We start from the raw sequence: 14,638 nt of genomic DNA, 5'->3' as shown, positions 1-14,638 counted from the left end.
AAAAAAAAAAAAAAAAAACCCGTTTTTAAAATTTATCCAGGTGTGGTGGCGCACACCTGTAGTCTCAGCTACTTGGGAGGCGGGAGGAATGCCTGAACACAGGGGTTTGAGTTTGCAGTGAGCCATGATCAGGCCACTGCAATCCAGCCTGGGTAACGGAGATGCTGTCTCAAAAAAAAGAGAAGTCTGAGTATAGCGAACATGGCAGCAATGAGAAGTTACCTGTAGGCTTGGCAGGGGTACCTGTTTATTTCCTTGAATGTTTGCAGGCACTACCATACCAGGCAAAAGTATACCCTCCAATGTCTGAGAAGATGACTTTATGAACATTTTTTTTTCCTGAGACGGAGTTTCACTCTTATTGCCCAGACTGTAGCGCAATGACGTGATCTCAGCTCACTGCAACCTCTGCCTCCCGGGTTCAAGTGATTCTCCTGCCTCAGCCTCCGGATTACAGGTGTGCACCACCACACCCAGCTAGTTTTTGCATTTTTAGTAGAGTCGGGGTTTCACCATGTTGGGCAGGCTGGTCTCGAACTCCTGACCTCAGGTGATCCGCCTGCCTCAGCCTCTCGATGTGCTGGAATTACAGGCATGCACCACCACACCCGGCCGAAACAACTTAATTTCTAAGTACTCAGAAGATGAGGTAACCCTGGGAGTGTGTCTGATGGGGAATGGGATCCTGTGTGGCTTCCTGATCGGGAGGAGTGTTGAGCTCTGGAGGAGGAATTATGAAAGGAGAGTGGGAACAGTAGGACCGTCAACACTGAGGGCCGCATGCGGGAAGACCTAGCTGGTGATGGCAACTTGGGCTGTGACAGCTCCCACCAGGGGGGGTTCCAAAAAAGGGCCAGGTCTCTTTCTAGCTCTGTGGTGACTGACTGTCTGCACCTCCCTCCAGCAGGGTTCCCAGCCCGACATCCAGCACTTGCCCACCTTCTGGGTTGCTTGGCCTAAGGATGGAAGAAGCCACCACCGCTAGGGGTACTTTTCCCTTTTTAGTAATGGTGTCTTTTTATTGATGACTTCCCAACAGCATCTGTAAACATCGGGTACAAAAATATCCCATTAAATTCTTTCCCGAGTGGCTCGGTTTGCTCCATGGAGGCCCTCAAGTTCCACACCTCTGTTCCCAGAAACAGGCCTCAGCACACTCAGGGCTGAATGGACGGCCCGCCAGCCTTCGTCTTGAGCCTTCGACCTATCTCAGAAACCTCCTTGAGATACCGAGGAGAAAGTATTTGATACTTTTACAGAGGAAAGGGCAGGAAAAGCAGAATTAGCGGGTGTAGGGGTGAGCGGGGGTGAACTCACACGAGACCGTGCTTGTGCGCCTCAAGGAGGTCCTGACCAGAGGTGGGGGACATCTGGCTCTGGTCTCTGGGAACCTTTTTAAGCATTATTCAGAGCAAACGTGAGGCTCAGCTCTGGAAAAATTCCCATGCCCAGCCCCGCAACTCCTGCTGGGATGGGCATGCCCTGGCATGGCAGAGGAGTCTTGCAGAGGAGATGTGTTCTGAGGAAGGAGGGAGCCAGAATGAAAGACCTCCCTCAGCAATCCACCCCCTTCAAGAGAGCCCTGTCCCCCTGGGAGCCCTGGGTGACAGAATGGGGCAGCAAAGGCACCCTGGGTGACAGAACAAGGCAGGGTCACCTGCTGCCACCTTGTATGCCGCTGCCCTGAGACCCTCAAGGCACCAGGCAGCAGGGCTACTCGCCCATCTCCTCGTCATCTGTCTGGCTGCGCCCATTGATGGCTGGGGAACCGGGCCGGACATGGGACAGGTCCTCGAAGCCGGGGCTCAGGGAGGGTGAGACGGTGTCAGGGCTGGTGTCACAGGAGTCCGTGCTCTGCTCTGAGGTGGCGATGGTGGTCGTGGTGCTGGGTGGGATGGGGTCTTCATCCTCATCCTCCAGGAAAGATGCCTCCGGGATGTCTGGGGGAAGGAGGCCCAAGAGTTGGTTCTGTCGCCTTGCCAAACACTGTGACATAGGACTTACTGTCCGTGTGACCCCTGATGGCTCCTCCATCCCATGGGGGTATGACTTGGCCCATTTTTTTTTTGGGGGGGGGAGGATGCAGTTTTGCTCTTGTCACCCAGGCTGGAGTGCAGTGGCACCATCTCAGCTCACCGCAATGTCCACCTCCCACGTTCAAGCAATTCTCCTGCCTCAGCCTCCCGAGTAGCTGGGATTACAGGCGTGTGCCACCATGCCTGGCTAATTTTGTATTTTTAATAGAGACGAGGTTTCCCCATGTCGGTCAGGCTGGTCTCAAACTCCCAACCTTAGGTGATCCCCCTGCCTCAGCCTCCCAAAGTGATGGGATTACAGGCGTGACCCACCGTGCCCTGCCAACTTAGCCCATTTTACAGAGGAGGGAACTGAGGCCCAGGCAGGGAAGAGCCTCGAGGTGAGGTGAGGAAGGGACACAGCACAGGCTCTGGGGATGGGCCTATAGGAGCCCTGAGGGCGAACCTGGCTCAGTGCTACCAGGGCCAGGTCCTGACCTCCCCTCAGCCCAGCTCCCTGCTCTGTAAGCTGCTGCTGGAGACCCTGGGATGGAGAGCTGTCGGCCTTTTCAACAGATGGGTAAACCAAGGCTCAGCCTGCAGAGCCCTTTAAGGTGGTGGCAACATGGAATGGTACCCCAGAGAACACGTCAGCTCTCTAACCAGATAGATGGGAACTCGAGTCCTGCCCCTCTGGGCCTCAGTTTCCCTCTCCATGAAATGAGGATACTCACAGCCCCTACCTCATGGCAGGCTCATAGGGGCTCACAGTGCCCACAGGGACAAGGATTGTCATGCTGCTTATCCACAGTCCCCCATGCGGCTTACCCACAGGGCACGGACGCCAGTCCTAGCGCCCACTCTGCAAGCTGCCGAGAGGACCAACCCAGCACCCCCACCCCCGCCCCCGCCCCAGGTCTCCCTAGGCCCACTGCTCATTACAGCCTGGTCTCAATATCAGCCCCCAAGGTGGCCTTCCAGAAGCTCGCCCTCGGCGGAGAGCGCGATGTGCTCGGGTGCAGGAGCCCTGGCGACACTTACGGCTGAAGGCCTCTGGGTGCTGCCGGGCCAGTTTCCCTTTCAGCGTCCTGCAGGGGAGAGAAGGCACATGGGCTTAACCTGCTGAGCAGGCCGGGCTTGGTGCCGGCCAAAAGCCCCTGCTGCCGGCTGAGGGCAAGGGGAGTCGGGAGTGAGAACCCCCACACTGTTCATCACCTCATATCTTCACTCTCTCTAGGTGCTCGGCCTAGCAGCGACGGCCCTGGCTGTCGCCCCCAGCCGGCCTCCAGCCCCAGTGTAGGCCCCAACCCCCAACAAGTTAGAGTCTCGGTGTTCTGAGCGTAGGCACTGGCTGGGGGCTGCCCCTGCAGGGCCTCTTCTTATATGCAGCCTCCGCTACTCAGATAGCTTTTTTTTTTTTTTTTGAGCCGGAGACCCCCTCTGTTGCCCAGGCTGGAGTGTAGTTGTGCAATCTCAGCTCACTGAAACCTCCGCCTCCCAGGTTCAAGCAATTCTCCTGCCTCAGCCTCCCAAGTAGCTGGGATTACAGGTGTGCACCACCCCACCCAGCTAATGTTTGTATTTTTAGTAGAGATGGGGTTTCACTATGTTGGTCAGGCTGGTCTCGAATTCCTGACCTTATGATCGCCCACCTTGGCCTCCCAAAGTGCTAGGATTACAGGCATGAGCCACTGCGCCCAGCCATTCCTGCCTTTTCATTATGTGTCTAGCACTATGTTACATTTTTGAAAACTAAATAAACTTTGAGGTTGGGCGTAATGGCTCACACCTCTAATCTCAGCACTTTGGGAGGTCGAGGTAGATAGATCACCTGAGGTCAGGAGTTACAGATGAGCCTGGCCGACATGGTAAAACCCTTTCTCTATTAAAAAAATACATAAATTAGGCCGGGCGCAATGGCTCACACAAGTAATCCCAGCACTTTGGGAGGTGGAGGCAGGTGGATGCCTGAGATCAGAAGTTCAAGACCAGCCTGGGCAACACAGTGAAATCCATCTCTACTAAAATACAAAAGATCAGCTGGGCGTGGTGGTGGCATGTGCCTGTAGTCCCAGCTACTTGGGAGGCTGAGGCAGGAGAACTGCTTGAACCCAGGAGGTGGAGGTTGCAATGAGCTGAGATTGTGCCACTGCACTCCAGCCTTGGCGACAGAGCAGAGATTCTATCTCAAAAAAAAAAAAAAAATTAGCAGGGCATGGTGGGGCACACCTGTAATTCTAGCTACTTGAGAGGCTGAGGTACAAGAATCACTTGAACCCAGGAGGCAGAGGTTGCAGTCAGCTACGATCACGTCACTGTACTCCAGCTGGGTCCACAGATCAAGACTCTGTCTCAATCAATTAATCAATCAATAAACTTACTTCAAGATTTTATCCCAGGGCTGGAACGGTTCCAGACACTTAAGTGCGCTATGAAGCCTTGTAAAACAAACAGAAATCTCCCCTTTACCCTGGTATGTGAAGGAAACTGAGGCTCAGATAGGGAGATGGAGGCAGAGGTCAGCTGGGGCCCCGGGGTGGGGCTGAGCACCCACCTGATCCGGCGGAAGATGCTGTCCAGGTCCCGTTTCATCTCTACCAGCGTCCTCGTGTGGTGCAGGAAGCGCTCGCTCATCTGCTGCAGGCGGGCGCTGGACAGGTTATTGAAGTTCAGCAGCATCTCATTGGTCTTCTCAAAGCGGTCCAGCCTGAGGGTGGAGAGAGGGCATGAGCTCCTCTGCCCAGCTTCAGGACCCTGCCCAACCTGGCCCGACTGACTGTTCACGCCAAGCCCTTGCCTGCTTCACAACCTTTGCATGGGCTGTTCGCTTATCCTGCAGAGTTCTACCTACTCATTGAGCCACTTAGCAAACTCCTATTCAACTTTCAAAACCCTACTCAGGTGTGTCCTTCTCATGTAGCTTTGTCTACTTCTTCCTTCAATCATACTCTCTTTAACTCCACTAGCCCCAGGTTGTTCCTCTGGCCCATCCCTGACACCATAGGGACAGGAGGGTCTGTCCCTGGCTTTGTCTCCCCTCAGTCTGGAAGTTCCCCAGAGCCAGGTCTGAATCTGACCTAAAGAAACAGGAGACTGGGCTCAGTGGCTCACGCCTATAATCCCAACACTTGGGGAGGCCGAGGCAAACGGATCACGAGGTCAGGAGATCGAGACCATCCTGGCCAACGTGGTGAAACTCCATCTCTACTAAAAATACAAAAAAAATTAGCTGGGCATGGTGGCGCGCACACGCACACACCTGCAGTCCCAGCTGCTCGGGAGGCTGAGGTGGGACAACTGCTTGAACCCAGGAGGCGGAGATTGCAGTGAGCCAAGATCATGCCACTGCACTACAGCCTGGGCAACAGTGAGAGACTCCGTCTCAAAAAAAAAAAAAAGAAACAGGAGACCAGCACACCAGCACTTTGGGAGGTCGAGGCAGGCAAATCACTTGAGGTCTAGCCAACATGGTGAAACCCCATCTCTACTAAAAATAAAATCAGCCAGGCATGGTGGCAGGTGCCTGTAATCCCAGCTACTCAGGAGACTGAGGCAGGAGAATCACTTGAACCCAGGAGGCAGACGTTGCAGTGAGCAGAGATTGCACCACTGCACTCCAGTCTGGGCAACAGAGCGAGAGTCTGTTTAAAAAAAAAAGTAAAGAAAGAAACCAGGAGAGAGACAGATACTGTGGAGCCTCAGAGCCAGCCGCTCTGGGCCTCAGAGAAACGGTAAGGAAATCAGGTGTGTGCTGTGTCATGGAGGCTGGGAAGAGCCTCTGGCTCAGAGACACAAAAACGGAGCTGTGGGAGGCTATGCTTCCACTCCAAGACTGTATCAGCCCAGTGGCGTCCAGTCTTTTCATTTCCCTGGCCCATGTTGGAAGAATTGTTTTGGGCCACACATAAAATACACTAACAATAGACAGCTTATGAGCTAAGAAAAAAAAAAGAAGGCCGGGCACGGTGGCTCATGCCTGTAATCCCAGCATGTTGGGAGGCCGAGGCGGGCGGATCACCTGAGGTCAGGAGTTCAAGACCAGCCTAACCAATATGGTAAAACCCCGTCTCTACTAAATACAAAAAATCAGCTGGGCATGGTGGCGCACGCCTGTAATCCCAGCTACTTGGGAGGCTGAGGCAGGAGAGTCGCTTGAACCTGGGAGGTGGAGGTTGCAGGGAGCCGAGGCTGCACCACTGCACTCCAGCCTGGGCAACAAGAGTGAGGCTCCATCTCAAAATAATAAATAAATAAAAGATTGTTTAAGAAAGAAAGAGAAAAAAAAAATCACAAAAAATCTCGTAATGTTTGAAGAAAGTTTAGAAATTTGTGTTGGGCAGCATTCAAAGGGTTGGACAGGCCCAGGGTTGGACGGACTTGGTATCAGCCTTTCTTCCCCACAGGGCAGGCCTGAATTAGGCAAGGTTTCAGCGGCCACAGCACCAAACCCCAGTGAGGACAAGAGGCCTTTATATCCCCTCCAAGAGATGTGGGCATTGCGCAAACACAGCGTGGGCTCTGGCAGGCCACTCCTTCCGCAGGAAGTCAGCACACCAGCTCCTTAAAACCCGCGTAAAGGCCGGGCGTGGTGGCTCACGCCTGGCATCCCGGCCCTTTGGAAGGCAGAGGCGCGTGGATCACTTGAGGTCAGGAGTTCAAGACCAGCCTGGCCAACATGGAGAAACCCCATCTCTACTAAAAATACAAAAATTAGCTGGGCATGATGATACACGCCTGTAATCCCAGCTACTCAGGAGGCTGAGGCAGGAGAATCGCTTGAACCGGGGAGGCGGAGTTTATAGTGAGCCAAGATGGCGCCACTTCACTCCAGCCTGGGCAACCAGTGTGCATCTCTGTCTCAAAAAAAAAAAATGAAACCCAAAAAAACCCCCCACATATGGCCCCCTGGTCCCTCAACCATCCCTACCCTAGGCCTTAGGACAGGAGCCCCTGCGGCCCCCGCCCAGCCATCCACAGCTGCAAAACCTCCCCAAAGCCCTGCTTCCTGTGCCAAGGCCTCGCCTCCAGGCCGGGAAGGAATTTACTTTGGAGCCAGCCGCAGACTTGCTCATTTCCTTCGTTTTATCACCAGTGTGGGCCCCGGGTAGGGGCAGGCAAGACAAAAATGTTGGCGAGCCCGTGGATTCCTTCCCACGCGCAAGTCCCCCGGCCACCACTCACATGTTCTTCTGGGCCAGGATGATGGCGTTGACGTCATCTGTGTTCACCATGCTCAGGATGCGGCCGCAGAAGACCCTTGAGGCCGATTCCGGGAGGTCCATCTCTTCCTCCTCCTCCGCTGCCTGAAACATGCAAGCAAAGCATGGTCTGCACCCGTCACCGGGGAGGTGGGACCAAGCCAGGCCGGGACCCTTATGGGCTGGGATCTAACCCACACGTGGTATCCTACAGCGCGGACGCGTGACCCTGGCTCGGTCATGCCACCTGAACCTTAAGTTTGCCACCCCAGCAATGTGGAGGTATTGGGCAAACTAAGAGAGGTTGTATTTGGAAACGTCACCCAAACACTTTAGAATCCCATCGCCTCCCACTTCCACGAGCCCAAGGCCACAGGCACCTTTCACCCGCACAGAACTGCCAGCTTCCTCTCTCATCCCCTGCTTTATACCTGCTGTCCTCACAAGCTCAACGTGCATGGCTGCCGCCGCAAATCATTGCCTCCAGTGTCTCCTCTCCCAAGAGGTCTTTGTGGACTACCCCTATTCCGGTCACTCTTACCACTTCTCTTACTACTTTATCTTGGTTTGGTTTTGTTTTGGTTTGGTTTGGTTTTTGAGATGGAGTTTTGCCCTTGTCACCCAGACCGGAGTGCAATGGCCTGATCTCAGCTCACTGCAACCTCTGCCTCCCAGGTTCAAGCGATTCTCCTGCCTCAACCTCCCGAGTAGCTGGGATTACAGACACCCACCACCATGCCTGGCTAATTTTTGTATTTTTAGTAGAGACAGGGTTTCACCATGTTGACCAGTCTGGTCTTGAACTCCTGACCTCAGGTGATCCACCCACCTCAGCCTCCCAAAGTGCTGAGCCACTGCGCCCAGCCTACTTTACTTTATTTTTCTTTGTTAAGAGACGAGGTCTCACTATGTTGCCTAGGCTGGTCTTAAATTCCTAGGCTCACACAACCCTCTTGCCTCGGCCTCCCAAAGTGCTGGGATTACAGGCATGAGCCACCGTACCCAGGCAGTTTTAACTGCTTCACTGGTTCACCTCTTCATGAAATTATCCTAGGATCAGGTGACACCTTTGCTTGTCACCCCGCACAACGTAAGTTCCAAAAGAGCAGAGGCGTGTCTGTCACCAGAGTCTGACCCAGAGTCTGGCTCACAGCAAGGCACTGCCAGAATCTTGTTGTGGGGAAGGCCAACAGAGCTTTTCAAACAGCTCTGACATGACACTTTTATTAGCAAATTAAAGCCAAGAATTGCAGGCATTCACAGCCAAGCTGTGGGCCCCAGCAACCCAGATGGTTGTGCAGTTCCCGGTTTCGCAGGCACACAGATGAACGTGATGGCAGGCAGGGGCTCCCAGGAGCAAGCAGGATAGGAGGGGCTACAGCACTGACCCTCCTAGGGAGTTCAGGAAGAATCCAGGCTCTTGATGTAGCTTGCCTCTGAGGCTCACACTTCAATAGCCAAGAAACAGAGAGACCCACTTCTACTGACTCAGAAAGGCTTTCAGAGGCCAGGCACGGTGGCTCATGCCTGTAATTCCAGCACTTTGGGAGGCTGACAATGGTGGACTGCTTGAGGTCAGGAGTTCCAAACAGCCTGGCCAACATGGTGAAACCCCATATCTACTAAAAATACAAAAAAAAAAAAAAATTAGCCAGGTGTGGCCAGGCATGGTGGCTCACCCCTGTAATCCCAATCCTTTGGGAGGCCGAGGCGGGTGGATCGCGAGGTCAAGAGATCAAGACCATCCTGGCGAATATGGTGAAATGCTGTCTCTACTAAAAATACAAAAATTAGCTGGGCGTGGTGGCATGTGTCTGTAATCCCAGCTACTTGGGAGGCTGAGGCAGAATCACTTGAACCAGGGAGTCGGAGGCTGCAGTGAGCCGAGGTTGTGCCACTGCATTCCAGCCTGGTGACAGAACAAGACTCTATCTCAAAAAATAAAAATTAGCCGGACATGGTGGCGGGCACCTGTACTCCCAGTTACTCAGGTAGGCTGAAGCATGAGAGGAGAGGCTGAGGGCAGAGGAGAGGAGCTGAGACTGAGGGAGGAGAATTGCTTGAACCTAGTAGGCAGAGGTTGCAGTGATCCGAGACTGCACCACTGCACTCCAGCCTAGGCAAGTGAGAGACTCGGTCTCAAAAAAAAAAAAAAAAAAAGTTGGCCAGGCACAGTAGCTAACGCCTATAATCCCATCACTTTGGGAGGCTGAGGCAAGGTCAGGCGTTCAAGACCAGCTTGGCCAATGTGGTGAAACCCCGTCTCTACTAAAAATACAAAAATTAGCTGGGTGTGCTGGCAGGCGCCTGTAATCCAGGCTGCTCAGGAGGCTGAGGCAGGAAAATCACTTGAACCCAGGAGGCGGAGGTTGCAGTGAGCCGAGACCACACCATTGCACTCCAGCCTGGGCAACAGAGTGAGATTCCATTCCCCCCAAAAATAAAGGGTTTCAGAGCTCATTTAATCTACTCTCCCATTTATTCAGCACCTACTTCATGCCAAACAAAGCATCAAGCTCATACATACTAACTGTTATCCTTATTTATAGATGAGAAAATGGAAGCTCAGGGACACTGAGGAACTGGGCCACTGTCACAATGCAGCCAGTGAACCTAAATCACAACAAATGTCCACAGCCCAGAGGTCTCACAAAGGTGTGAATCTTAACAGGTGCACAATATCTAGCAGTGACAGGGCAGTGGCTTCTAGCAGCTGATTTCTGCACGACCTCTGAAGGGCTTTTTTTCCCTAGGAAATTGCCTCATTGACAAATGTTAGCAATGAATACTTTTTTCCAAAATATCATGGAGGCCAAGGGTATCTCTTTGTGATCTGAATCTGGCTGGCCAGTGGTTTGCAGCACCTTCTAGAAATACGATGCCACACCTGGTGAAACACCCTCCCTCTAATAATTTACTATGGTTATTGAACTCCTATGACATGCCAGGCAGAGACACCGACAGTTACCACATTCCCAAAGAAGCATGCTCTTATATAAAGAGGATACCTGGACTGGGTGCTCACGCCTGTAATCCCAGCACTTTGGGAGGCTGAGGCTGGCAGAGCACCTGAGGTCAGGAGTTAAAGACCAGCCTGGCCAACATGGTAAAACTCCCATCTCTACTAAAAATACAAAAATTAGCCAGGCATGATGGCGGGCACCTATAGTCCCAGCAACTCAGGAGGCTGAGGCAGGAGAATCGCTTGAACTCTGGAAACAGAGGTTGCAGTGAGCCGAGATCAAGTCACTGCATTCCAGCCTGGGCCACAAAGGGAGACTCCATCTCAATTTAAAAAGAAAAAAAAAAAAAAAAAGGTCTAGAGCAGTAGCTCACGCCTGTAATCCCAGCACTTTGGGAGGCCGAGGCGGGCGGATCACGAGGTCAAGAGATTGGGACCATGCTGGCCAACATGGTGAAACCCCGTCTCTACTAAAAATACAAAAATTAGCTGGGCATGGTGGCGTGTGCCTGTAGTCCCAGCTACTCAGGAGGCTGAGGCAGGGGAATTGCTTGAACCTGGGAGGCGGAGGTTGCAGTGAGCCAAGATTGCGCCATTGCCCTCCAGCCTGGCACCTGGCGACAGAGCAAGACTCTGTCTCAAAAAAAAAAAAAAAAAAGACACCTGGAGAGGACTATAGCTAGTGCCAGCGGGACACAGTTATTGGGACCTTCTGGGACACACTCCTACTTCAAAACAGGACTGTTTCCTGTCTCTGACTCCCAGATGTGAGGGCTGATTTATAGCACCTCCCTCTTGTTCCCCCTGCAGTTTCCTCTCCCATGAAGCCTTCCCTGATTACTGCTAGTCTGGCCCACATAGTGAAATTGACCCAGCAAGGGCTCTGATCCCAAGTCCAAATGTAGATTTATTGAAGAAATGTAGGCTGTTTGACCTTGGGAGAGCCACTTCACCCTTCTGAATCGTTTTTTCAACCATAAAATGGGAAAAGGGTGGAATGAAGATCTCAGAAACCAACGGTGACGAGTGGAGCTCAGAACAGGCTGTTTCTCCAAGAGGAGTGTGAAGGAGTACCGGGACAGGGCCCAGGAGTCAACATTTAGAGAGCATCCCAGGGGCTTCTAAGAATATATTATGGGCAAACACTTGTAGAGCACTTCATTTAATCCTCAATCACCGTTACGAGGCAGACGCAATCATCTCCGAGAGAAACTGAGGCTCACAAGGGTGGGAGCAGTTGCCAAAACTCACACGGAGAGGCAGAGCAGCACCACGGTTCTATCCAGATTATTTAACATAATTTAACTCCGCCATCCAAGCTCTGAAAAACCCCAAGTGGGGAGGAGCTCAAATTTCCCCTCACGCCCCGTCACCTACAATGCGGGGAAACTGAGGCACAAGCCGGGCAACGCCCAGCTCCAGGTTACACGGCACATCCAGAACACAGGCGGCCCCACTTCCTATTCCTATACACATGATCCGGATCCAGATCCAGCCCGCGGCGCCGCATGTGTATCCATTGCGCAGACGGGGAAACTGAGGCCTGTGCGCAGCAGGAGTGACCAGATGTGGCCAGCGGCGCACCCCACCCCACAGCAGCCCGGGGGCCGCGCCCGACCCGGCCCGGTTCCCCGCGGCCCTGAAGTCCCCAGCCCCACCCCAAACTCGGCCCCGGCGTCGGTAGCGGCGGCACCTGCACATCTGGCGGCCTCGCTCGCGCTTCCGGGATGGCGCCCCCGCCGGCGCAACGTCACCACGCACCGATCGTGCGAGCGCGCGTGGCGGCGACGTACCCTGGAACCCCTTGCGTGCTTGGAGTCACGACAGGAAGGGGCGGGGCTTAGACGCAGCTTCAGCTCGCGGGTGGTCACAATGAATAGCCAATCAAACAGTTCGGCTTGCGCCTGCGTATTTTCCGAAACCCCGGCTTCAAAACAGCCCGGAAGAGGGGACGCTGAAAGGAGAGTCCCATCTTATAGATGGTGTGACTGAGGTCCCAGAGGGATGCTCCAGTGGTCTGTGGCGAAGCCAGACCCGGGTGTCCTGCTTTCCAGGCAGGGAATCAGCAATGAGCTGAGGTCGTGCTACGGCACTTCAGTCTAAGAGACAAGAGCGAAACTTCATAACAAAAAGGATTTCCGGACGGGCGCGGTGGCTCAAGCTATGTAATCCCAGCACTTTGGGAGGCCGAGGCGGGCGGATCACCTGAGGTTGGGAGTTCAAAACCAGCCTGACTAACATGGAGAAACCCCGTCTCTAAAAAAGTAAAAGAAAAAAAGAAAAAGGATTTCCATTTGCATTTCCAAATGCAACTAAGGAGTTGCATTTAGTCATGTCTCCTTAGTCTCTTACCCAATCCACCATTTGTGTCAGGTTCTCCAGGTCTTTCATGATCTTAATGATTTTTGTTTGTTTGTTCGTTTGGTTTGTTTGTTTTTAAGATGAAGTTTTGCTCTTTGCCCAAGTTGAAGTGCAGTGGCGCGATCTTGGCTCACTGCAACCTCCGCCTCCTGGGTTCAAGCGATTCTCCTGCCTCGGATTACAGGCGCGCACCACCATACCCGGCTAATTTTTGTATTTTTAGTAGAGACAGGGGTTTCACCATGTTGGCCAGGCTCGTCTCGAACTCCTGACGTGAGGTGATCCACCCGCCTAAGCCTTCCAAAGTGCTGGGATTACAGGTGTGAACCACTGCTCCCGGCCTGTTTTTCGGGGTTTTTTTTAGAGGCATAGTCGCTCTGTTGCCCCACTGGAGTTCAGTGACATAATCTCGGCTCACTGCAACCTCCACCTCCCGGGTTACAGCCATTCTCGTGCCACTGCACTTCAGGCCAGGGTGACAGAGGCAGACTGTCTCAAAAAAAAGAGGATCTCGCCGGCGCCGTGGCTCACGCCTGTAATATCAGCATTTTGGGAGGCCCAGGCAAGCGGATCACGAGGTCAGGAGTTCTTTTTTTTTTTTTTCTTTTATACAATTTCAACTTTTTTGTGAAAGGAGAGGTCAGGAGTTCAAGACCAGTCTGACCAACATAATGAAACCCTGTCTCTACTAAAAACACAAAAAATTAGCCAGATGTGGTGGTGTGCACCTGCAATCCCGGCTACTCGGGAGGCTGAGGCAGGAGAATCTCATGAACCTGGGAGGCGGAGGTTGCAGTGAGCCGAGAGCACACCACTGCACTCCAGCCTGGGATGGCAGCCAAAGGCAATGAAGCCAAAGATTTACTAGAAGATCAAGCTAAAAAATTGAAGAAAATGTATGATGGATTTTAAGTTCGCATTAGTTTGTGTATACGAGTACCAAGTTTTTTAATAATAAAATGCCTCAGAGCTACAATTAAAAAAAAAAAAAAATGGACCCGTGGTCCGGTCTGTGGTCACCGCTGCTCAGGAGGCTGACTTGGGAGGATTGCTTGAGCCCAGGAGGCAGAGGTTGCAGTGAGCCAGGATCCCACTCCAGCCTGGGCAACAGAGTGAGACCCAGTCTCAAAAAACAAACAGCCCCCCGGCAAAAAAAAGAAAAAAAATCAGTATGAACTGTATTTATTTTATTCTATGGGTTATAATTGATTATTTCCTTTCCTGCCCCTTTAAATGCCTGTGTCCTTTCTTCTTCGAGATGAAGTTTTGCTCTTGTTGCCCAGGCTGGAGTGCAGTGATGCGATCTCGGCTCACTGCAACCTCTGCCTCCCAGGTTCAAGTAATTTTCCTGCCTCAACCTTCCGAGTAGCTGGGATTACAGGCATGTGCCACCATGCCCGGCTAATTTTGTATTTTCAGTAGAGACGGGGCTTCTCCACGTTCATCAGGCTGGTCTCAAACTCCTAACCTCAGGTGATCTGCCTGCCTCGGCCTCCCAAAGTGATGGGATTACAGGCATGAGCCACCGGGCCCAGCCACCTGTGTACTTTTAATAGGTCCCCACCATTCTCGGAGAATTATTTATCTTGGGCACCACAACATAATCCAGTGCTGTGGAAAATTCCTGGAATCAGCCATTTCTCCAAGGAACCTGGTTCCCTTACTTGAAGAGTAGGATTAAGAAACCAAGATCAGGCCAGGTGCAGTGGCTAACGTGTAATCCCAGCACTTTGGGAAACTGAGGTGGGTGGATCACCTGAGCTTAGGAGTCCTGGCCAATAGGATGAAACCCTGTCTCTATTAAAAACACAAAACAGGCCGGGCGCGGTGGCTCAAGCCTGTAATCCCAGCACTTTGGGAGGCCGAGGCGGGTGGATCACGAGGTCAAGAGATCGAGACCATCCTGGTCAACACGGTGAAACCCCATCTCTACTAAAACTACAAAAAATTAGCTGGGCATGGTGGCGCGTGCCTGTAATCCCAGCTACTCAGGAGGCTGAGGCAGGAGAATTGCTTGAACCCAGGAGGCGGAGGTTGCGGTGAGCCGAGATCGCGCCATTGCACTCCGGTCTGGGTAACAAGAGCGAAACTCCGTCTCAAAA

At 52.8% G+C, this 14,638-nt stretch overlaps 1 protein-coding gene across 1 annotated transcript; it reads right to left on the bottom strand.

Moving 5' to 3' along the window:
- Positions 1 to 988: 988 nt before the first annotated feature.
- KXD1 (KxDL motif containing 1) lies at positions 989 to 12,021 on the bottom strand. Its single transcript, XM_017501308.2, has 5 exons — positions 11,869 to 12,021; positions 7,197 to 7,318; positions 4,570 to 4,722; positions 3,057 to 3,103; positions 989 to 1,940 (listed from the first exon to the last, which is right to left on the bottom strand). Exons 2-5 carry the CDS (start codon positions 7,295 to 7,297, stop codon positions 1,714 to 1,716), a joined length of 528 nt encoding a protein of 175 aa, XP_017356797.1. The 5' UTR covers positions 7,298 to 7,318; positions 11,869 to 12,021; the 3' UTR covers positions 989 to 1,713.
- Positions 12,022 to 14,638: the final 2,617 nt, after the last annotated feature.

This window comes from Cebus imitator, unplaced genomic scaffold (genome assembly GCF_001604975.1).
Source record: "Cebus imitator isolate Cc_AM_T3 unplaced genomic scaffold, Cebus_imitator-1.0 Scaffold280, whole genome shotgun sequence".
NCBI lineage: Eukaryota > Metazoa > Chordata > Mammalia > Primates > Cebidae > Cebus > Cebus imitator.
Note: the sequence above shows the minus strand (reverse complement) of the source record. Positions and strands in the feature narration are given on the sequence as shown.